The sequence below is a fragment of the Macrobrachium rosenbergii genome, chromosome 12, assembly GCF_040412425.1.
Source record: "Macrobrachium rosenbergii isolate ZJJX-2024 chromosome 12, ASM4041242v1, whole genome shotgun sequence".
NCBI lineage: Eukaryota > Metazoa > Arthropoda > Malacostraca > Decapoda > Palaemonidae > Macrobrachium > Macrobrachium rosenbergii.
In genome coordinates this window covers 4,318,001-4,340,500 of record NC_089752.1, presented here as the reverse complement: position 1 = coordinate 4,340,500, position 22,500 = coordinate 4,318,001, and the positions used below count along the sequence as shown (strand labels likewise).

Here is a 22,500-nt window from a genome sequence, read left to right as displayed (position 1 = left end):
TGCAGGTGTGATGCGGGTCAGATGCAGGTCCGGTGCAGGTCAGATGCGGTCTGATGCAGGTCGGTGCAGGTGGGATCGGTCAGATGCAGGTCGGTGTAGGTCAGATGCAGGTCAGTGCAGGTGGGATCGGGTGGGATGCAGGTCGGTGCAGGTCAGATCGGGGTCGGAATGCAGGTCCGGTGCAGGTCAGATGCGGGTCAGATGCAGGTCAGATCTGGAGGTCAGATGCGGGTCAGATGTAGGTCCGGTGCAGGTCAGATCGCGGGTCAGATGCAGGTCGGTGCAGGTGGGATGCGGGTCAGATGCAGGTCCGGTGCAGGTCAGATGCGGGTCAGATGCAGGTCCGGTGCAGGTCAGATGCGGGTCAGATGCAGGTCTGGTGCAGGTCAGATGCGGGTCGATGCAGGTCCGGTGCAGGTCAGGTGCATGTCCGTTTACATGCAGGTACAGTGTGAATAGACCCTTACACAGAAGGCTTACCAACAGTGTGCCAAACCCCTCACACCTTACATTATTCTCCCTGTCTTGCAAGCACACTTGTGCTTCCTGAAGAGTATAGCTGTTCCTCTCCAATACAACTTTCACATCATCTCTCAATCATTTCTGGATCCTCCTCTCCTCTCCATTAACATTTCCGAATTATATACCCTTTCTCTTATCATTCACTAGCCTGTCATCTTCCATGCTTTCCACATGACCAACCCATCTCAAAACATCATATTCCATCTTTCATTTTTTCCTCATTACCAGTCAATCTCTAACCACTCCTTTTTTCATACTTCAACCAAAGCTAGTCAGTTTTACCACTTTAACCTATCCCAGAGTTTCTCTCACTTTCAGTTTTTCTTATGCCACATATGTTAAATACAATTCAGTTATGCAACTTCAAAAACTTCCATTTATATTTAAAACATCCATTCTTCACTTCCACGAAGAAAAATTGTCTTAACACTCCCTCAATACATTCCCAAATTGGCTTCCACAGACTATAGCTATGTAAACTTACCGCTTCCATCCTTTCACCCTCTGCATCAAAATTCCTTGCCGCCTTTTCCTTGTAATCTTACGCTTGCTTTGCTGACATGTACTCTAGCAAGAATTTTCCTTCTCTCACTACTTACCCTTCATTATACTCAATCAGTATTGTACCGTCTAAAAACGCCAGTCATTCTACACTTTCTGCATCCTAATACCCCAGTTTTTCAGCTCTATCTGGTTTCCCATTCTTTAATGCCTCATACTTCAGATGATTTCACTTCTCGCGTCATTCCACCCATAAAGCTTTACCTTAGATCAACAGTATTACAAGCCAAACAATTCACATCTCCATAGTCTAATACACCGTTGATTCAACAACTAACCTTCTATACCATACATCATGAGCACCAACACCCTCCACATTGCCTCTCTTATCTATCCTATTACAAGCTTTTTCTAGGTTTATGCACGCCATGCAGTTTTCTCACTGTACTTCCAAATGTATCACATGACTTTCTCTTAAACAGGTTTTATTTGTATCCCAACCCACTGGCATTTCTAGGTCAGTAATATCCTTTTCCTCGTCCACGGCCAAACAAAATCCTACCAGGTCCCTTCCCTGTAATTCTTACATTTGCCTCTATTCCCATTACTTTCATAAAGGTACGCTTATTCTTCTCCCCTACTTCTTCAGAATCATCCACGCATACCTTACAAGCCCTGGTTCCCAGTTCCCACTGTAACAGCATCTCACTTGTAGCCCCATGAACATGTGGCTTTCTGTTCTTTAAACCCCTTGAATACCCTCCTTAAGTTCTGAACTTTCACTTTGAAGGATTCATTTGTTGTGAAGCTTTTTGTTCATTAACCTTTCTTTTGTCATTTACTTACACGTAGCACCACTTAGTTCTCCTAAAGTTATTTTCAACACTAACTTTCTCTTTCAAACTTTCCTGTTGGGTAATCTATCCATCCTACCGGATTTTCAGTGATTTATATTTCTGAACTGCAATTGCACCTCAAGTAATCCTTTTTTTATTTCCTCATGCCACAATTTGCTGCATTTGTTTCCTCCTCCTACTCTCCTATACCCAGAGACACCCCCCTGTTGATTGAGACCCCATCATGGACTTTTCCACTCATGCTCATTTCACTTCCTTCTTACTGAACCCACGTCTTAATTGCATTCACAAACACATTTTCATTCCTCCCTCTCCAACTTAACCTATACTTTTCATCCAACTAAATAATGATCATACAGGCCCCTAGCCATTTTTCTTACCATTTCATACATCAAATTGCTCTCCAGTCTACTGTATACTAACATTCTAGCAAGTTCTTCACCTCAACATTATTTTTATCTTTTGCAAGTAAACTCCTTTGCAAACAAATTTTCAACATCCCCAAAGTCTATAAAGATACGTCTTCCTTTATCATCAACCTTGACATTCGAATCACCTAGCACAACCACTCTTGTCATACTCTGCAAATCCAGCTGACACAGACTCGAACTTTCCCAAAATCCTTTCTTGGACCATATGCACTCACTATTAAAGCGTTTTATCGTCACATTCAATCTTACACACACACACACACACAGTCGTCTTGACATTACAGAAGTTACCCCAATTCCAGACAATTGCTCTTGGTCTTCCCTTCCTTCACTTGCTGACCCTTCACCTTTCTCTTGCCTGGTAGGAAGCTGTCTGGTTCTCTTCCCCTGAAGAAACCGACTATTATATATTTATTTTTTCTAATGCGTCACGTCCGCGCACAATCTAAACCCAGGACTTACTATTATACTATTTCTTATCCGTTTACTTTTAATATCAAAAGGAATGCAGCTTTAACCCCGGACTCGAAGCCACTTGGTGACTTTCACGTTACTTAGAGCACCGACGACCCCTTAGGGGAATAGTGCCGTCAGTGCACCTCATGCGGCGCACTGTAGGCATTTTACTAAAGGTTCTTTGCAGCGTCCTTCGGCCCCTAGCTACAGCCCCTTTCGTTCCTTTTACTGTACCTCCATTCATATAAATCTTTCTTCCGTCTTACTTTCCACCCTCTCCTAACAACTAGGCCTATTTCATGGTGCAACTGCGAGGTTTTCCTCCTGTTATACCTTTCACGACCTTGCCAATTTCCTTTTCAGCGTTGAATGACCTCATAGGTCCCAGCGCCTGGCCTTTGGCCTAAACTCTATATGCCATTCCATTCCTTTTAGAGCAGCGACAATGCTACAATTTCCCTTTCCCAGAAACACGCAGGAGTTAAAAGATTGGCTTCCACCTGTTTCAGGGGACCAGGCTCATTTACCAATTACGTGAGACTCCTCCCAGCAATGGGTGAACAGCCCTTTAAGGCAGGTTTTCTTTGTATCCCAAACCACTGGCATTTTTAGGTCAGCAATATCCTAGTTGAACCGATTTGATATCACAATGCAAGAGCTACCATCGAAGCGCGCTATTTGCTTCTTTAAATGACAGGGTAACTCGCCGACAGCTGCAGATTCATGAAATTTAAAACTTGGTGTACTGCTCGTGGATTTGAAACTAAATCCCATTCCCGGCCTGGCTTTTGTTTTCAAATCTTAAAAAAAAAGTATATGCCGAGATGGGAGAGGAGTAGTCATTTTGTTGTTAAACATTTATAATTCTTCTGTCTCAGTTAGAATAAGAAATGTCTTGAGAGAGAGAGAGAGAGAGAGAATAAAATTTTCAGGATGATTCTCTAGTGTTGAATCGGTTAATTCTGATAAACTATTATATGACAGATATTTATAACTGTGAGGAACAAAGTATTGGTAAAACAAAGCACACAATCCTACAGAAACTCAGTACCTTGATACGAAAGTGTGTAAAGGAATCATGATAATGAAAGATTCTTGAACTTGTGCACCGTATATTGGAAAGAAATTGGAAAACAAAAATTTAACCCCCTTTCCGGGAATGTGATCTGGAATTCTTGTGTACATGGCAAAAAAATTGTATATTATAAGTGCCCATTAGCAGCTACGTTCTCCTACCTCAAATTGTTTTGCAAGAATTGTAGAAATGCATTTTAGTTTACTGTAAAAGAAAACTATTGTGCCGGCTTTGTCTGTCCGTCCGCACTTTTTCTGTCCGCCCTCAGATCTTAAAAACTACTGAGGCAAGACGGCTGTAAATTGCAATGTTGATCATCCACCCTCCAATCATCAAACATACCAAATTATAGCCCTCTAGCCTCAGTAGTTTTTATTTTATTTAAAGTTAAAGTTGGCCGTAATCGTGCTTCTGGCAACTGTATAGGATAGGCAACCACCGGGCCGTGGTTAAAGTTTCATGGGCAGCGGCTCATACAGCATTATACCGAGACCACCGAAAGGTAGATCTATTTTCGGTGGCCTTGAATATACGCTGTAGCGGCTGTTCAGGAAACTCGACTGCGCCGAAGAAACTTCGGCGCATTTTTTAATTGTTTGTTTTAGATAAGGACACAAAGTTTGAGCGTTCTCTGCTCATAGAAACAAATTCATAAAACAAAAAATACTTATGAAAAGAAAATTACTTACTTCGATGGTGTCGAGTCTACGCGGGCCACGGGAGCCCTCCATGGGCGTGCACAAGAACTACGTAGAGCCTGTATTCGATCTCGGGCGGCGGCTTCTTCTACAAACACTGGCTGTGTTTCGTACCCTGTGTACTCACCTTTCAGGTGTTCTGGTCCTTTTTAAGTTTATGTGATAATTACTACCACAAAAAAATGTTCCCTTTTTCCTGTAGGTGATTCACTTACAAGTTGAGTGAGTAATTAATACATGCCCTGAAGAAATGTTAGTTAATTCTTATTTTATTCTGCACTGAAATTCTTAACCTCTCGCAAAAAGATTTTGCGGGCAAAAATTATGGAAGCTTTTGCCGTCCACTGCTTTGTTTTGATGTTTAGGCAGACGGGACGGAAAACTAAAAGCTTATTATTATTATTATTTTTTGTTAAGACCTCGTAACTCAAGAAAAGTAAACTTCGAAGAAGAGAAAAGTACCAATATCTCAAAGCAGCAACAGAATCTTTATCAAAGCGGGGAATCTTATTGGCCTATGAGAAACAGAAACGGGGAAGGAAATTCTAAAAGCTGTTAAACACGAAGAAATTACTATCCCTTATTGATCTCTTACTTACTTCCCTTTTATCCTGAGGCAACCACCACGACGATCCGTTCTCTCACACTGAATGCTGTGGCTCATATACCATACACGGAGACAGATCGCTTAATCGACGGTACATTTGCTTGTGATCTACGCGTCACATACTCCGAGGTGCTAGTACTAAACACCGTACGGTAAATGTATAGACGGCCGCACGAAGAATACCGTTTATCAATATAATTTGTCGACCACACAATATAGAAATGGGTGTGCACTAATACTCTGACCCCAAGGGCTAGTACTAAACACGGCGTCCCAAGGAGCTTCTGCCATGTTTAGTACTAGCACTTCCATGTACAGTAGGTGACGCGTAGAATACAAGACAAAGTAGCACCGCTTAATCTCTTCGCCAACAAGCTATCATTATTCAGATGTCCCATACTTCCTTATTTGATGATCTAGTGTAACTGACGCCACAATTGCTATTTAAACCATTATGTTTGCTCTCGTATTACTACTTTATTCTTTATTATTGTTTATTATTATTATTATTATTATTATTATTATTATTATTTTGGTCTCAGAAGGATCTGCATCATGTACCCGTATGTGGAACTTAACAGGAGTAAATTGTAATTTTTTTTCACATTTTCCCACGGAAAGGAGTACCGCCTGACGAGTACATGCTTCCATAACTCAACATGTCACGGGGACTGAGGTTGCTAACTCCACGTCGTCTTCTTCATCCCCTCAGACTTGTTATTTATAATACAGCTGGGTGGACTGGTGGTCGACAGGCTAGGAACAACCCACTGACCTATCAAAAGTAATCTGCACCTCTCACCCACCGGCCCTGGTCGTTTCGGCCGTTAAGTCATTTAGGCCGTAGCATCCAAAACAACGTAAGGCGTCATATGTTTATGTATTTACCGTCATTATTTTATGTCTTCCGTACATCCCCAAGGGACTGGTACTAAACACCGCGCCCATTTTGCACGTAAACGTGCTTACGGCCGAAACGACCCGAACTCGCACCCACGATGTCCACTTTGTTTGATTGTGCCTTCTAAAGGTGGTCAGTTGGGTAACCAGATCCCCACGCAATAGGAAATATTACAATAAATAATAGTAAGTGTGCAATTAGTGTTGTGGTCAACTATCTCTGAGTTGTTACTAAGCGGAGTACGGTAACGTAAGTCAAACGACGCGAGTTGCAGAACGCCACCAGTATGAATTAATAGCAGTTGACACATCATGTAAACTGAGGACCAAAAGCCTTATTTATTTATTTATTTATTTATCTATTTATTTATCTGCGGTGTCTGCTTAGTGGGCGATTTCATTCTCCGTGGTGTTCGCCTCGTGAATGTTGCAAGCAAAACAAAACAAATGCACTTGAGTGTGATCACGCTAAACAAGACGCGTAATATAACAATATTAAGAGGCGTTCGTGCAAAAGGACATCTGTAAAATCTAAAACCTAAGAATATTCACAAATATGTGAAATACTGAATAGTCGATATTCATTATTCTTCAGTTTTACATTCCTTCAGTACAGTTTTCGTGTCTCTACGAATTATAGAACATGAAAAAACTGGAAAAACAGAGGAAAAAATTTAATACAAGTATAAAATGCGAAATACGGGTTTCCTTTTTCGATGGTAAAAAGCGGATTTCCGTACTTTATTCACTTTCTTTATAAATTCATTATCATTTGTTATTCATTAAAAAGAATTTAACTATTTTTCGTTATTCTACAGTCAGCTCTTCGCCTTTGTTATCTATCTTTTTCCTGCCACTCGTGCATTCTTCTCTGAGGAATGCACTCGCGGCATTTCCGCTCATTCCATAAGACTAAATACGCGTTGAATGATATTGACAATGCACTCAAACCTCATTGAACGTAGAGACAAACTTTCCCGGTACTTCGTCGTGCTAACGATTGGCACCAGATTATTTTTGTTTATCCTTTCCAAATAAGGTTACGATTCCTGTGAGGTGTGAAGAAGACGAAGGGGAAGTAATGGGGATTTTGTTCTTGACCGATTCAAGAAGCGTTGCTAGGCACCAGGCCTTCCTCTCTTAGCCTTTCAGGTTACTCCTTGCTCGAGAAAGTTACCAGTCAATGGATCGTCTAGTTGCATTACAAATTAAATTTTCTTCGTGCAAAACATATAAACATGGAGAGGAGAGAGAGAGAGAGAGAGAGAGAGAGAGAGAGAGAGAGAGAGAGAGAGAGAGAGAGAGGGCTCTGGACAGTAACATCATGGCTGCATGCACTAGGAGGGAGGAACATGTTCTTAGTAATTCGTGACAAACAATAACAACTTAATACTTGTCCCCTGATACATTGAAGTGCCGCCGAGAGCGGCGGCGGTTTTCTGTCTTCCTTTCACGGAACTCTCCGCAGCTGCAACAAGGAATTCTTGAAAGGGAGAAAATATATAGGTTATTATTACTTACATAAGTCAAGTTTATTAGGATAAAAGACACGTGGAATAATCAAATAACTAAAATGACTGCTGTGCGGCTACTTTGGGATAGATACGTGTGCGCGCGCATGTGGTGTTAGTGTATTCGTCTGTCGATTTATTCTATTAATTTCTCAATCCTGTTACGCATTCTTTTCACGCACAGGTGTTCTTTTCAGTGGAAGGCTGCTGTTGCATGCTTGTTCATATGCATGTTCATGAATTCTGAATAATCAGAGTAATAATTTATGGGGCTTTACACAATGGTGAACCGCCATGTTTGTGACAACTGCCAGCGAGAACCAGGTTCCAAGATGCACCGGTGCTGAAATACAATAGGCCTATCCCTGGGTTCTTCCCTCTTCAGGCGTTTTGTCCTTTTCCTCTTTCAAAGGGCTTCGAAGGGAGGGAGGCAGGCACCAAGGACTTTCGGTACGTGGAGGGTGTTGTAGGTCACAAGGGAAATATCTATGGTTGGATGAGCATCCACTGGTTTATAAACAGCCCAACTCAAATACAAGGTATTACTATACTATGATCGCCCCCCCTCTTTTTTTTATTTCGACATTTCCTTGCTCTTTTCCATAATTTTCATCGTGCGCCATCTAGTAAAGGATGAAAGTAATGTATGAGTAGTATACATAAATATGAATTTAGCAAGAAAGAAATAAATATGCAAAACTTAATGGATATCACGAAAAACATGAACTTAAAAAATAACAATAATGGAAATAAAACTAGAATGACACGGATGAGTGTGCAGTTAAACGACCAAAGATTACCAAAGAAATTCAATTTTACTTTTTCCAGTGAATCACACAGACAATTAATTAATACTTGGGTGGTCACAACCCATAGTTATTCATAGGCCTAGTTTTCGGCATAATTATACCATACCTAAAACGTTCATTTCGGCAGAAGGCGAACACATTGTTTCAAAAAAACGTGGCACAAGTAAGTTTTTCATCAGATTTATCTTTTTCTTCGTATACCAATCGTCCGCAACGCCCTCGTTCACCTAAAAAAAGGCGAGTCGAATACGTAGGCCTTTCGTCTGACTGCCGCCACCCCACAGCCTCGATGCCGGGGTCCAAAGAGAAATGGGTCGAGGGAATATTAAGAAAATAAGAACATCTGCCCACCACTGGCAGCTGGGGAAACGAAAATAAGAGAAGAGGAGGAAAACGCGATGGACAAAGCGGTGAGAAGGAAGACGGGATTATAGTGAAGGGAAAAGGAAATATGACGTGAAAGAAAGGAAAAGGTAGGGGGGCGTTGTACGGTAGGTCTAGTGAGGGGGGGAATGAAAGGGAGAATGAGAGACGGGAGAGGGAAAGAGAGTGGTGAGATGGAAAAGTGTGATAGCAGACAAGAATCAAAAGGTAATAAAAAGCACAAGAGGAAATAGGAGGTACGGTTGGGGGAAAAAAGAGAAGCAGGAAGAAGATAATATACTGGAAATTAAGTCGCTGTGAGACGTGCAAAAATCGAGTGAGGTTCAGAGTTAAACGTGAGAGAGAGAGAGAGAGAGAGAGAGAGAGAGAGAGAGAGAGAGAGAGAGAGAGAGAGAGAGATTTAGGAACTTTACAAGTGGGAATATAGCAAAAACGTGTAAACATTTTACTAAAATAAAAAAAATTAAATGTATTCAAGATAATATATATATATATATATATATATATATATATATATATATATATATATATATATATATATATATATATATATATATATATATATTATATATATATATATGGAATGGCTTCAAACCAAAACCGGCAATAAAATGCAGAATGACCTTATGGGCTTTTTTAGGTGTATGAAGATTCGTTGAACACGCCGTCTCCCTTATTCTCACCCATTCATTCAAAGGCCCAATACAGTATTAGGCTCCTCCCCAAACGGGGACCTCCCCTCCACAAAACGAGGCCCCAACCTGAATCTATCCCATCCCGCCAAATCGAGGAGCAGCTGGTGGGGAAGGAGTCGGTCGGTCGGTCTCTCTCTCTCTCTCTCTCTCTCTCTCTCTCCATTATGAGTGGCTAGACAATACCTTGAAAGCCTCGCCATCACCCGGCTCACACACCCTGAATTCTGGGGCCCAGGAGGCCTTTTCCCACGCTTAGGCCCATCTTATTTCTCTTCCATACCACCTCTCCTGCCATCTCACCCCCCCCCCAACCATCCCTCCCTCTCTCTCTCTCTCTCCCCTCGATAAACAAATTAAAAATGTTTCATCTTTTTTTTTTCTTTCCTACCCTAACAGTAATAATTAATCAAAATAGACTAATAATACTTAACATACATCCATGTGCAAGGACATGAATTACAATGTTCCTCTGGTGTTTACCTTTCCTAGCATGGTAATTTAAAATTGAATTCAATACATTTCGTACAATTGAAAACTGCAGTGAAGGCGTCACTGTTCTACGGTAGGTTTATGGGAACGGTATAAATCAAAAGAAAACGGCGAGAGGCAGTTGAAAGGGATTTTAAAGTTTTCAACTTTTACTGAATATTTGCTTGTGTAGAAACACATACATATATATATATGTGTATATATATGTGTGCGCGCGTCCAGTTCTAATTCAAGTAGCTTCATGGTCGTTCAACTCTTCTAGTCCCCGCAGAAACCAGCTGACGCCATCACGTACTCTTCTCCCACAGGTTGTGCGATGGATTTGTCCAAACCATCTCCATCCCCCTTTTACCGTTGTCTCTTGTAGAATCTACATACAGAACTTTCGTCATTTCCCTTACGGCATCATTTTCAAACTATCCTGCCAACCGATTCATAATTTTCATTAAGTTTTTCAGTAATCGGCAACAACATTCAGATATTTTTTCGTTGTCGTACCAAGATAAAAGTTAGCACAGCGTTACAGATCGTACTTAACTCAAGTTACCATCGTACACAGTTTCAATCTATTTGATTTTATCATCTTTTTTATCATCCTGCACATTGTTTGACTGTCCTTTTCCTGATCTCAAGAGAACCTGTACAGGACATAACTGTTCCTAAGTCTATGAAAGAATCCTCTTTCTTTCTTCAGCTCATGTTACTTAATCCCTTTGTGCATACTCTGTCCTTTTATCTTATGTTTTTGTACGTCTTGTATGTTTTGCTGATTAAAATAGCATCATCTGCACATTCTAAGTCCGTCAACTTTCAGTAGTTACTGCAATCTCAACACTCTCTTCCACCTGCGACCACTTTTTACATTATGAAATCTTTGAAAAGGGAGACAGCAAAGGTGCCCCGTAGTGGGGTAGTGCCGTCAGTGTGCCTCATGCGGTGCACTGTAGGCATTACTAAAGGTTCTTTGCAGCGTCCCTAGCTGCAATCCCTTTCGTTCCTTTTATAGTACCTCCTTTCATATTCTGTTTCTTTTATCTTAATTTCCACCCTCTCCTGACAACTGATTCATAGTGCAACTGCGAGGTTTTCCTCCTGTTACACCTTTCAAACCGTTACTGTCGGTTTCCGTTTCAGCGCTGAATGACTTCACTGGTCCCAGTGTTTGGCCTTCGGCCCATATTCTGTATTCAGTTCAATTCAATTCAACAGCAAAGGTGAAATATCTTGTAGTGCACCAATATTTACTGCAAATTCACTTCCACCAATATTAACTTCGCAGGTTCTTAAGTTCATTCATAATTTCAATTAGCTCTACATATTTCCTGGGAATGCCATGGTAATGCAAGACCTTCCATAAAATTGGTCGCCGTATGCTGTCAAATGCCTTCCCATTATCAACAAAAGCCTTCAGAAGGTGAGTTTTAAACATATGTAGTACCACAAGAGAATTGTAGGCGTTTTGCCTGGAGAACCTTCATGTTCTTCAGTAGCTGAAACCCTGACCTCATAGCACACACGAGGTCTAGATTCTCTTGAGAATTTTCTAGAGTCTAGACCTTAATTGGCATCTATTTTGGCAAGGTCTTAACTTTGTCCTCCGAACCCTTGCTTCTCTGGCTTCAACTCACGCTTCTTATATTTTTATTAGAAATGCTGTATGTGTGTGATGTTATGGAAATCTGACATATTGATCTCGTTTTCCACTAAAAGAATAAAAAAAATCAAAATACTTTGCTGACTGTTCACAACTATTGCAATTTAGAACTGATATATTTTCTTAAATTTTTAGACTGAATTGACATTAGTCACTTTTCAGGTCGTCCTGGAATGCGATAATTTATAAAAAACACGAAAAAGTCTCCTGAACAAAATACTGAGAGATGTCACATAAGTAAATTGTAGCTAATACCTTCAGTTGCAAACTTTTTGTTGAACACTGAATTTTAAGAGGAAATATACTTACTTGATTAGCATTTGGCTCTCATAATGAAATATTGCCGCTAGTACCAGACTGCTGATGTTTGTTGCAGGATTCAGAGGGCGAGGACATGATCGCCATGATTAACCGTAGTCTTTCATCTGTGTTTGGACCGGCATCAATGTACAGTTCTTGAATACCAAGCCTGTAATTACATAAACACTTGTAATAAATTATCATCTGGAAGATCACATTACAATTACAAACTTCTTTGCCACCATTAAGGGGTCTTATTTGATTTCGATAATCCCACCACAATGGTTGAATGCTTCTTCGTAGTATTATTTAAACCATATGTAATATATATATATATATATATATATATATATATATATATATATATATATATCTACATAATATATGTAATATACAAGCATATATATATATATATATATTTTACTGTGTACAGAAAATCTGAGCTTTTATACGTTATCCAACTTACATGCCTTCTATTCAGCAGACTGAAACGAAGAGACGAAGAAAAAGCAGCGGAATGATGATGGAAAATGTGTGTAAGCCACGTGGAGTACAGGCAAGTTCTTCAACGTAATGCAAGTATCATGGGAAAGTATAAAAAAAAGTTTTCTAGACTGGGCAGCGTACATCAAGCATGTTCTCTCTCGAAGTGTAGCATATTACGTAAAAAAAAAAACGTGGAAAATAAATGATAAATAAGTAAAATATCCGATACAACACCTTCACTCAAGCCGAGAGTATGTGCCTCAGAAAACGGATACTAGGGAGACGGTTTTTGAAAACGTATATCCCTCCAGGGTAAAGTCGCAACGACCATTGCCACTGATGGAACCGGTATTTTTCAGGGTTCACCGATGGCCATCCCGTTAAGCACGTCACCATTTCTGTCACAACACTGCTTATCGGGAACGCTTATTTCGAATGCATCGGTTCGGTACATATTTTCAAACGGAAATAAATATGAGTGAAGATAACGTTTAGGCAAGTCCTCGCTCTGAATTCCCGCTTGCATTATCTCTGGATAGTGAGATATTCGACGATATATATTTGGAATCAACTGCTTTACCAGAAACGTATGTAACTGTAATAACTATAATAAAGCAAGTCTCATGTCACTGACAAAGGGAGTTCCCGTTAAAAACTCATTTGCGATGTTTAAGCACTGCGGAACTGTAATTAGAGTTTTGGATTTTCTGGAAAGTGGGTAGTAAGCGCGTCAGTCCAGCAGGTGTACCTGGAAAGAGTGACGTCAAGAGCGAGGGTTTTGGTTTGGCGCGCGCGGGAACACATCCGCATGGCGGGAATTTCAGCATTTAGTCCTATCGTGAGAATAGTCTCCAGGAATTCTTCGAAAGATAATTGGTGCCAGAGATCCGTCTACGGATAATTACGCATTCCAGAGGTTGCTCACTTTTCCTTCATTCCTTTTCTCGTTGTGACTTAACACTGACGAGAATAAAGAGCGGAGGAAAGGCGATGGATTTGTTTTTCTTTTTTCTTACCAACGCGAGCGAAGGTTTTAGTACTGTCCACGTGCTAACCAAACTCTCTCTCTCTCTCTCTCTCTCCTCTCTCTCTCTCTCTACCAAAGAGGAAGCATAAAGCCCCTCACGAGGTATACAGAAAATTTTCCGCGGGTGAGCTCACTTGACTCGTGGTCACCAACAGGTTCCCCAATTCTTACCTGTTTTATGACGACTGTGAAAGCTTCAGCAGCGGGTATCTGCAACTGGTCGCCATTTCACAGAAGCAAATGAAAGAGAGAGAAATATATTAAATTACCGATGTAAAAAAATGAAGAGGCCATCGACAAGTAAACATCTCTGAATAACAACACAACACGTATCCATATTGTTTCCAGTGTGTAAACTAGATATGCTATGAGAAATAAACTCCCACCACTGTCCCTCACAAAAGTTTGTAGAGGACTCTGGGTTTAGGACTTGCCGTCTCTGTTACCGCCATCATTCTTTAAGGCACGGTACATTTGTAAAAAAAAAAAAAGATTGACAGTTGTGAAGCATATCAGAATTAACAGGGATTTTGTAACGGATTGATTGATTGATTATGAAATTTAGGTCTTGAAGACTGCTGGGAAAACTGTTAAGCAGCTTGCCACCAAAGGTCGCTACAATCCTGTACATTGTGACATCGTGGCCCCTAGACATAATATAATATTAATGCTGTTGCTCTGTACTAACTGCTTTAGTGGAAATTCCTCCCTTTTAAAATAAGGCCTAAGGAAGTTGGCGACAGTGAACACATTCCATCAAAAATGGTGTTATGTAAGAGAATGGGATGGAATGGAATATATAGAATTTAGGCCAAAGGCCAAGCACTGGGACCTACGAGGTCATTCAGCACTGAAAGGGGAATTTATAGTAGAAAGGCTTGAAAGGTGTAACGGGAGGAAAACCTCAAAGCAGTTGCACTATGAAACAAGTGTTAGGAGAGGGTGGATAGCAAGATAGAAGACAGAGAATATGAATGGAGACACAGTAAAAGGAATGAACGGGGTTGCAGCTAGGGGCCGAAGGGACGCTTCAAAGAACCTTGAGTAACGCCTACAATGCACCGCATGAGGTGCACTGACGACACTACCCCCCTTCGGAGGTAAAATAACAGAAGGTTCAGATGGAAAGTTCCGAATTGGGGACTTTATGTTGTCTCAAACAATGAGTCTCACAAACTATGGATGCATGCCTTGCTTTATTCCTGTATTCCCTGAGACTAAGTGGAAGATAAGAAAAAGAGAATTTCCACGTAGGAAAAGGGCTTGGGAATGAAAGAAAAAGAAGCAGCATAGGAAGAAGAGGAGAATATCAAATGAAAGCCCATCTACTCACATCCTTGTTCCTTCGCGCAATACACATTTTCCTTACGGTAAGAACATTGACCTCAGCGAAAATGTTTGTATGTCTGTTCCGTTGTAGGATTGTGTAATATTTACATCCTACAAATTTTTGCATTTTATATTTTACAGAATTGTTTTTCCTATCCATTTCTGCATAGCCCCGTTACTGGCTCCTTGTTTTGTTCTATTGGAATTTCAATTAAAAAAATATTTGTAGCAGAAACAGCAAGAACAGTGGCAACATAAAAATAATGATAGGCATTAAGCACTGAAATCAACTCTTAACTTCAGCAAAGAACATTCAATCTACTCTGTATTTTCCCCAACTGAAATGGTAAATTTTCGTCACTGATGAAAGAATTTTCTTGATTTCATTAATTGCGAACACGTGACGATCTTGATCACCTGCGTATGATGATCGATGAACGAGGAAAGGTGGCTGATGAACGATAATAAATGTACACGCGTAAAATGTTGCAATCGTGGGTGGGCTCACAGACCGGCCACCGAAACACTACTCATGGCTCGAGTTCCGTATTCTTGCTCAACCTATTCTTTGTTGCCTTCATGAAATGCGTCGAATAGCTCTTGTGACTTTTTAAAATTGTTCTCTGAGAACGAAGGCGGGCAAGAATACGAACGAAGCGTAACTCATTCCGATGAGAAAAAATGTGATTTATTTAGTGTTTTGACGAGTTCTTAGAGAGAGAGAGAGAGAGAGAGAGAGAGAGAGAGAGAGAGAGAGAGAGAGAGAGAGAGCAACTTTTCGCACGCTCTTCAGACACGAACTAACGATCTATCATCGAACCATATTTTCCGTGTCACATTCGATTTTGTGGACTGAGGGACTGTGTAACTTAGCTGTACGGCATTATGATTACCAACTTTTATTTTATGTCTGTTAAATGATAATTTTATTCTCCTTTTGATGACGCTTCTGTTTCTCCTTTTCATTCCTTGCACGACAATGACTTTCAGATATGCACTTGCAAACATTCGCGTTTTCATCTGAAAATGATGGTTATGCTTGAATGCTTTCAAACTGTGATTCGGTGTAGTAATATAAATGTAAAAGCCGACAGAGGCACTAATAAAACTGGTAAACAATATATTTAGGGTAACTTGGATCGGGAATCACTGGAAGTCAGATATCGTTTCTTATTTTGAATTTTGGATCTCTGCAAGGTAAACGTTCTAGTCATTTAGGGCATATTGGTTTTAAAGGAAACTACAAGGTTGGCAATCCTCTCGACAAAGACATTAGATTTACAATAAACTACAAGGTTGGCAATCCTCTCGACAAAGACATTAGATTTACAATAAGTTTAGCTACGTCCTAAATGAATAAAGCTTGCAATGTGTATTTGATTACAGGTGTGAAAAACTTCTATTTTCAAAAATTTCACGTAATATGTCATATACATAAAACAAATATTTCAATATATATATATATATATATATATATATATATATATATATATATATATATATATATATATATATACACATACATATATATATATACATATATATATATATATATATATATATACATATATATATACATTATATATATATATATATATATATGATATAAATATATATATTACATATATATATATGTCACATATATATATACATATAAAACAAATACTATATACATTATATATATATATATACAATATACATCATATATCGTACATAAAACATAATATCAAATATATATATATAATATATATATATATATATAATATATATATATATATATATATATATATATATATATATATATATATATATATATATATATATATATATATATATTATATAGAGTCAGGTATCATTATAAAACAAATACTCTATATATATATAAAGACGGCAATTATCGACAAATATATATATATATATATATATATATATATATATATATATATTTCGACTTATCTTACCAAGACCATTGATGATGGATTTGAGCCATTATGACCCAATATAGTCAGAAATTATAATATGTACTACAGGAACAGTACTGACGAACATACACAACCTGTAGTATATATATTTGTGACTTCTATACTCTGTATCAGTCCTTCGTCAATGGCTTGGAAATAAAGTCGAAACCGGTCAGGGTCTACACCCTGTCTCTCATTTTTCACCTGTGGTATAATGTGTGATAAATGAATCATGTACAAAAGTGATAATAATCATATATAAATATTCATTCATTGTTAGCACTGATATTTTGTATATCACTGTATTCCTAAAGATTCAAGGGAGAGAAAGAGAGAGAGAGAGAGAGGAGAGTGTGTGTGAGAGGAGAGGCCGCTGTCTGTTGGTAAGGATGCCATCAACACAGCCTCAGGATTTCCACCTGAGGCTAATTTCCGTGAACATCTCTCTCCTCCTTTAAGACTCCTACTCCTCCTCCTCCTCCCTCACCAACCGCCTTCCACTCGGCAGCCTCCTCTTCTTTCCTCACGTCTTCTCATCTTATTTTTTTTCCCTCCATCGTAAGACAGTTCTTCCCTGCAACGAAATTCTTTCGCCTCCGTTTCTTACAATTATCTGGTGTCTGGACGTGGAATTCTTAATTAAATAGTGTCTTCTCGTCCAGACCATTCTTCAGCTCTGAATACAGCAGTTATAATTGATATTTCGTACAATCCCCTTCTTTACAGCAATTCAGAGAGTGAGCATCTTTACTTTCGTAAATCACTCGCTCTTTTTGGCTTTGGCCACTCGCATTTCTTGTGAACCTGGAGTAACACGGTCCGAGGTTTCTCATTTTGGACAACGTGGCATCAGCGTCGAATCGCTCTGATCGCATTTATCGTTTCAATCCCCTTTAGATTCATGTAAATCATGACTCGCGTTTCTTAGAACCTGGAGTAACATTGTCCGAGGAGTAACGTGGCATCGGCGTCGAAGTTATTGGCGATGACAGTTAGGTTCTCGAGTCGAGATTTCTTCCACAGCACAAGGAGGTGGCCATCCAAATGCCCTATTTGGTTTTCCTTTGTTCACTTAATCAAAAAATCTCCCAATGCCTTTCTCCTTATCTGTTTTTGAATTGTTTACAGCAGCCTCTTGGTCCTTTGTTATCGTTTCATCTTGTTTGTCTCCCCTACTCACTTTCTCCTATCGCTTCTTTCTTCCATCCACATACGTGCCCACCGCCCGCGGGCACCTTCCATCAGTAACCGTCCAAATCCTCGACTTGGACTCATGGCACGCCAGGTATGCTTGGGCTGAGCTGCCAGGTAGCCAATTTCCAGCAGCGTTTCACCTCCGTTTGTTAGCACCTGCCAGACATGATCTCATGCGCATACTTCCACGTTAGCGGTCTGAGAATCCGAATTTGCAGTCACACCAAGGAGGCCATGTCTCCCCGCGGCCGCAATTTTACTTTCATCGAACAGAGCAACTGGACACTTCCCGGAGAGGCCTCAACAGGTTACTACTTCTCCCCAGCCACCCACCTCATAATTTACACCCACCTGGCTCACCATCATCCATTGGAACTCACCATTTCATCTCATCTTGCATTTCTTTCGGGCCATTCCTCTCTTTCTCTCTCTGAAACATCTCTCTCTCTCTCTCTCTCGGGAGCATTACGCTCGTAACAAATTAGTACTACACCTGGTTCTCAAATTTCTTAGCTCTTGGTGGGGTGGGGGGAGAGGCGATTGGGCCCATTAAGCGCTCTTAATGAGGTTTGACCTGTTGGTTGCCGTTTCGAGTATCATATGCTGCCTCGTGTCTCACTATATTACAGTCAATTCCAGTTAAGAGTAATATACCATTGCCTTTGCATGACAGTTAACTTGTTATGAACGCCAGTGCTCAGGTTTCATACCCGAGGCTGAGACTATTTGACAGTTTTTTAGGATTCAGTTAGTTTTCGTAACAACTGGAAATCAACAGACGAGTAAAGAGTTCAACATACACAGGAAAGTGAGAGAGACGTTAAATAAAAGTTACGAGGTAAAAACAAATTAAAGTAACAGAGAAATAAAGAAAATTACCTCATCCCTCTTGAAGAAGAACCGAGCGTTTCAGCTTGGGCTCTTCTACTATGCAATTCAAATCTTGTTTCAATTACAGTGGAACACTTCTAACCACCTCGCCGACGACCCGTCCACTTCGTGTTCGCCGTCTCCGCGCATTTTATAACTGTTCCAGAGCATATGCGAACAACTGGGCAGCGCTTGTTCAACCAAAGCCCCAAAACCATTGATCTGCGTCTAGGGACGCTGACTGTTGCTGCTTCCATCTGGGAACGGGGTCTACGCTCAACATCTGCATCTTGCCTAACGCAGCCACGCCTTCGCTAACCTGGCATTAAATGCAAAGCCTCTTGACTGACTAGCTCTCTCTCTCTCTCTCTGCACCAGTTTTCTCTCTGTTATGGAAGGTTTTACACTCATGTCTGTCCTCAGCCCAGATAAAAGAGGAGGAAGTTGAGTGCAGTCACTATAAACTAGATCCATGCACTTTTTTGTATGTTCATTTTTTCCTATTTGCAACCACGACAGTCTACGGCCAGTGAATTCCACATATAGACGGATAGCCGTCCAGCCGGAATGACGGTCCCTCGGTCCAACCTTCGGGGAAGTATACGTTACGTATCTAGAAGGTAGGGACTGCCTTTCGATATTTTTGACGTTATGTGTACGCTAGTTTATAAATGGGTGTATAATATACATAACTGCATGCTTCCAGTTGGTCTTCAAACGCTCTGCGGTTTAATTTCCTTATTATTGATGGTAAAACTAAAGTTGGGCGTGAGGCTTTCATTCCAATTTGGAATGCCGTTTGCAATGACCTCGCTTTGTCTGTGCGCATATATCTTTTTCGGTTAATCGGTTATTTTTTCGCAACATTTCTGTCGTTTACAAAACATAATGGCTTTCTAATGTATGAAATATTAATTCCAAATTAATATCTCAAAGTTCAAGTTTTATGTTTGCTCCTTATCAAAGTTTGAGCATTTTTAATACTATCACTGCTACTACTACTAATAACGGTTGATTATTAGTAAGGAAATAAAGTCACGAAGGAGGAAGAGGTCATCGTGGAAGAGTAAGGAAGGAGTGAGGAAAGTAGGTGGAGGAGAAGAGGAGAAAGGTAGATGACACACTTGACACCTGTGATCACATCCAATCAAAATGTCGACCAGCCGGCCTGATTTGAAGGCGGCGTCCGGCCATTAATATTTCCTCCAACCTAGTCCTCCATTTTCTCACGATCTCTTGACTCCCGACTTCGGTTCCGTTGTCACTGCCATCTAACAAAGGGTCAAAGAAAACCAGACAATAAAGGGCTTGAAGGAAAGAAGTCTTACCAAAACCAGGCAGTGGAGGATTAAATTCATAAGCAAGGTCTAGATTAAATCATAAGCAAGGTCTAGATTAAATCATAAGCAAGGTCTAGATTAAATCATAAGCAATATTAAGTAACTCTGCAATTATATTCTACTTCTAATATATCAAAATATATCGTGTTGCTGTGTGTGTTTATATTGCTCAGTATTTTGAGATGGATATACCCATCGACTGTGTGCGTTAAATGCAGAAAAACAAATATGCGGTTGTAACATAATTCTTTCAGGATCTTTATAAAGTATACTTAAAGGAATGATTATCTTGCCTAAATTATATGACGATTTTTTTTTTATTTCATATTACACAAAGGTGAGGGCCGGGGTTGGGCTGTGTTTGCGAAGATCACTAAAAAAAGAAAATGCTTCATTTTTGTTCCAAAACCGAGAAACAATATTGCTTATTAAGTCACCCTGTGAGCGCGGGATTCGAAATAGTTTTCCGATCACTTGAGAAAAACAATGGCAGTAGCACAGCGAATAATTTGACTCGTGGTCAATATTGTGCAAGTACTATAATTGTCAATTCCACGAGAGAGAGAGAGAGAGAGAGAGAGAGAGAGAGAGAGAGAGAGAGAGAGAGAGAGAGAGAGAGAGAGAGAGAGAGAGAGAGCAGTAGTTATTTGTAACAAGTTAAACTGTACATCAAACCTGCATGAAATGCAAAAGGCAAATTGGTTGTTTGAAAAATTCGCTTTCAGGATCTAAGCAAGGCCCGATACCTGCCACTCTTAATGAAAGAACTGTTTAGAGAAAACCCCCTTTTAGTTTTCTGAAAAGAAAACTATTGTGCCGGCTTTTTCTGTCTGCCCTCAGACCCTAAAAACTACTATGGCTAGAGGGCTGCAAATTGGTATGTTGATCATCCACCCTCCAATCATCAAGCATATCAAATTGCAGCCATAATCGTGCATCTGGCAACGCAACAAGACAGGCCACCACGACCGGCTGAGAGTTCCATGGGCCGCGGCCCATACAGCATTATACCGAGACCACCTAAAGACCGATCTATTTTCGGTGGCCATGATTATGGGCTGTAATTTTTTACTTGTTTCCAGAAATGAACACTTCAGAATAGCCAGCCATTAACGTTGAGACTAATGTGAAAAAGAGTTCTTCCCAGTACTTGTTCCAATGGCTCAAGCCACAGCCTGTACAGTCCAGATAAATATCGATTTGTAACTTCAACTGATACCATCTGCCGAGCCAAAAACTTGCAACACTATGACTGGAAATAACAAAATTGGTATTACAGTATCCTCAAGTGTATAGAGTTTGAGGTTGAATACAGTAAAATATATCAAAACTGCGTTACTTTTCAAGGTGTTATTACTAGAAAAAGACTAACTAAAGAATACATAAAATTTATCTGTACTTTTACTACATTGGTGCTTCAAAATACCTTGAATAATATAAAGCGAGAAAATAAAAAACTTTGAGCAATATTGATTAAAATATAATCTCAGTTATCAAAGTATAATCTTTCCCCTTTTGTATTCAGGCGCTATGTTTGTTGCCCTTTCAGGTCCGAAGGTACCTGTGCCTTCATCAGCACCTCCATTTCTAACTCTGAAACAGCACTGAAAATCTTAGATTTAGCCATGTGTTGATAAACGGGAGGAAATAACTTGACGGTTTCAGCTATGCCAAAAAGAAAAGCGTCGATGTGGTCTGTCGATCTTCTGACATCTTGACTTCGCTGAAGATAATATGGGCCCGAAAAAACGGGCCGGGATCTCCGAAGCGTTTGGCTGTGGACGGGCTGACCCATTGGCGTGCTACAACTTTGGGTATTCGCTTCCATTCTCACATCTGTTTCCTCGTGGTGCTGGGCTAACTTAGAGGCCTTGGTGCTTATGCCTTGATCTTTTGCTTCCACCATGGGTTTTTTTCTGGCTGGTGAACTTGGGCTGCTTTCTACCTCAGCGTCAGTACCTCCTTCCTGCCAAGCGACTTCGAGCACTTCGTCTGGGTCGCTTGAATTGTTTTGGACTGAACACCGCTCATGATAGTAGGGTTTCAGAAAAGCCATCTCTTTGTCAAACTTCCACTTCTTCTTTTCTGAAGATTCCCCATTCAGTGTTCTTTTAGTCTTAGTGGCTCTTCGAAATTGGTCTCTCAGATTAGACCATCTTGATTTACACGTGACTCCTGAAATATATTTAATGAAAGTTAAATCTGTGCGGGTGTACAATACTTTGGAGGTATGTAAAAGTGACTGTAATGTTAAACATTTGTACCCGTTTAGAGTTTTGTTTCCTTTCTAGTTTACTTGAAAATTTTTCTAAAAGTGAATTTAAGGTCCTGCTGGTTCTCAAGCTTTGTAAAATTTAGCTGCCTAAGTCACTTCCTATAATTACATAGAAGCCTGATCAACTGT

The 22,500-nt window shown here is 40.0% G+C and overlaps 1 protein-coding gene and 1 long non-coding RNA gene across 5 annotated transcripts in view; both read right to left on the bottom strand.

Annotated features, from left to right (window-relative positions):
- LOC136844346 (uncharacterized) overlaps nucleotides 1–22,500 on the bottom strand; it is a 237,903-nt gene that overhangs the window by 36,116 nt on the left and 179,287 nt on the right. For all 4 annotated transcript variants that reach the window (XR_010854824.1, XR_010854826.1, XR_010854825.1 and 1 more), the window contains one exon: nucleotides 11,899–12,058. This is a non-coding gene — a long non-coding RNA (uncharacterized lncRNA). The remainder of the gene's footprint in view (nucleotides 1–11,898; nucleotides 12,059–22,500) is intronic.
- The window catches only part of LOC136844345 (uncharacterized), a 5,870-nt gene continuing 4,838 nt past the window's right edge, over nucleotides 21,469–22,500 (bottom strand). The window contains exon 2 of the mRNA XM_067113356.1: nucleotides 21,469–22,271. Within this exon, the coding sequence (XP_066969457.1) occupies nucleotides 21,625–22,271 (647 nt within the window). The 3' untranslated portion in view covers nucleotides 21,469–21,624. The remainder of the gene's footprint in view (nucleotides 22,272–22,500) is intronic.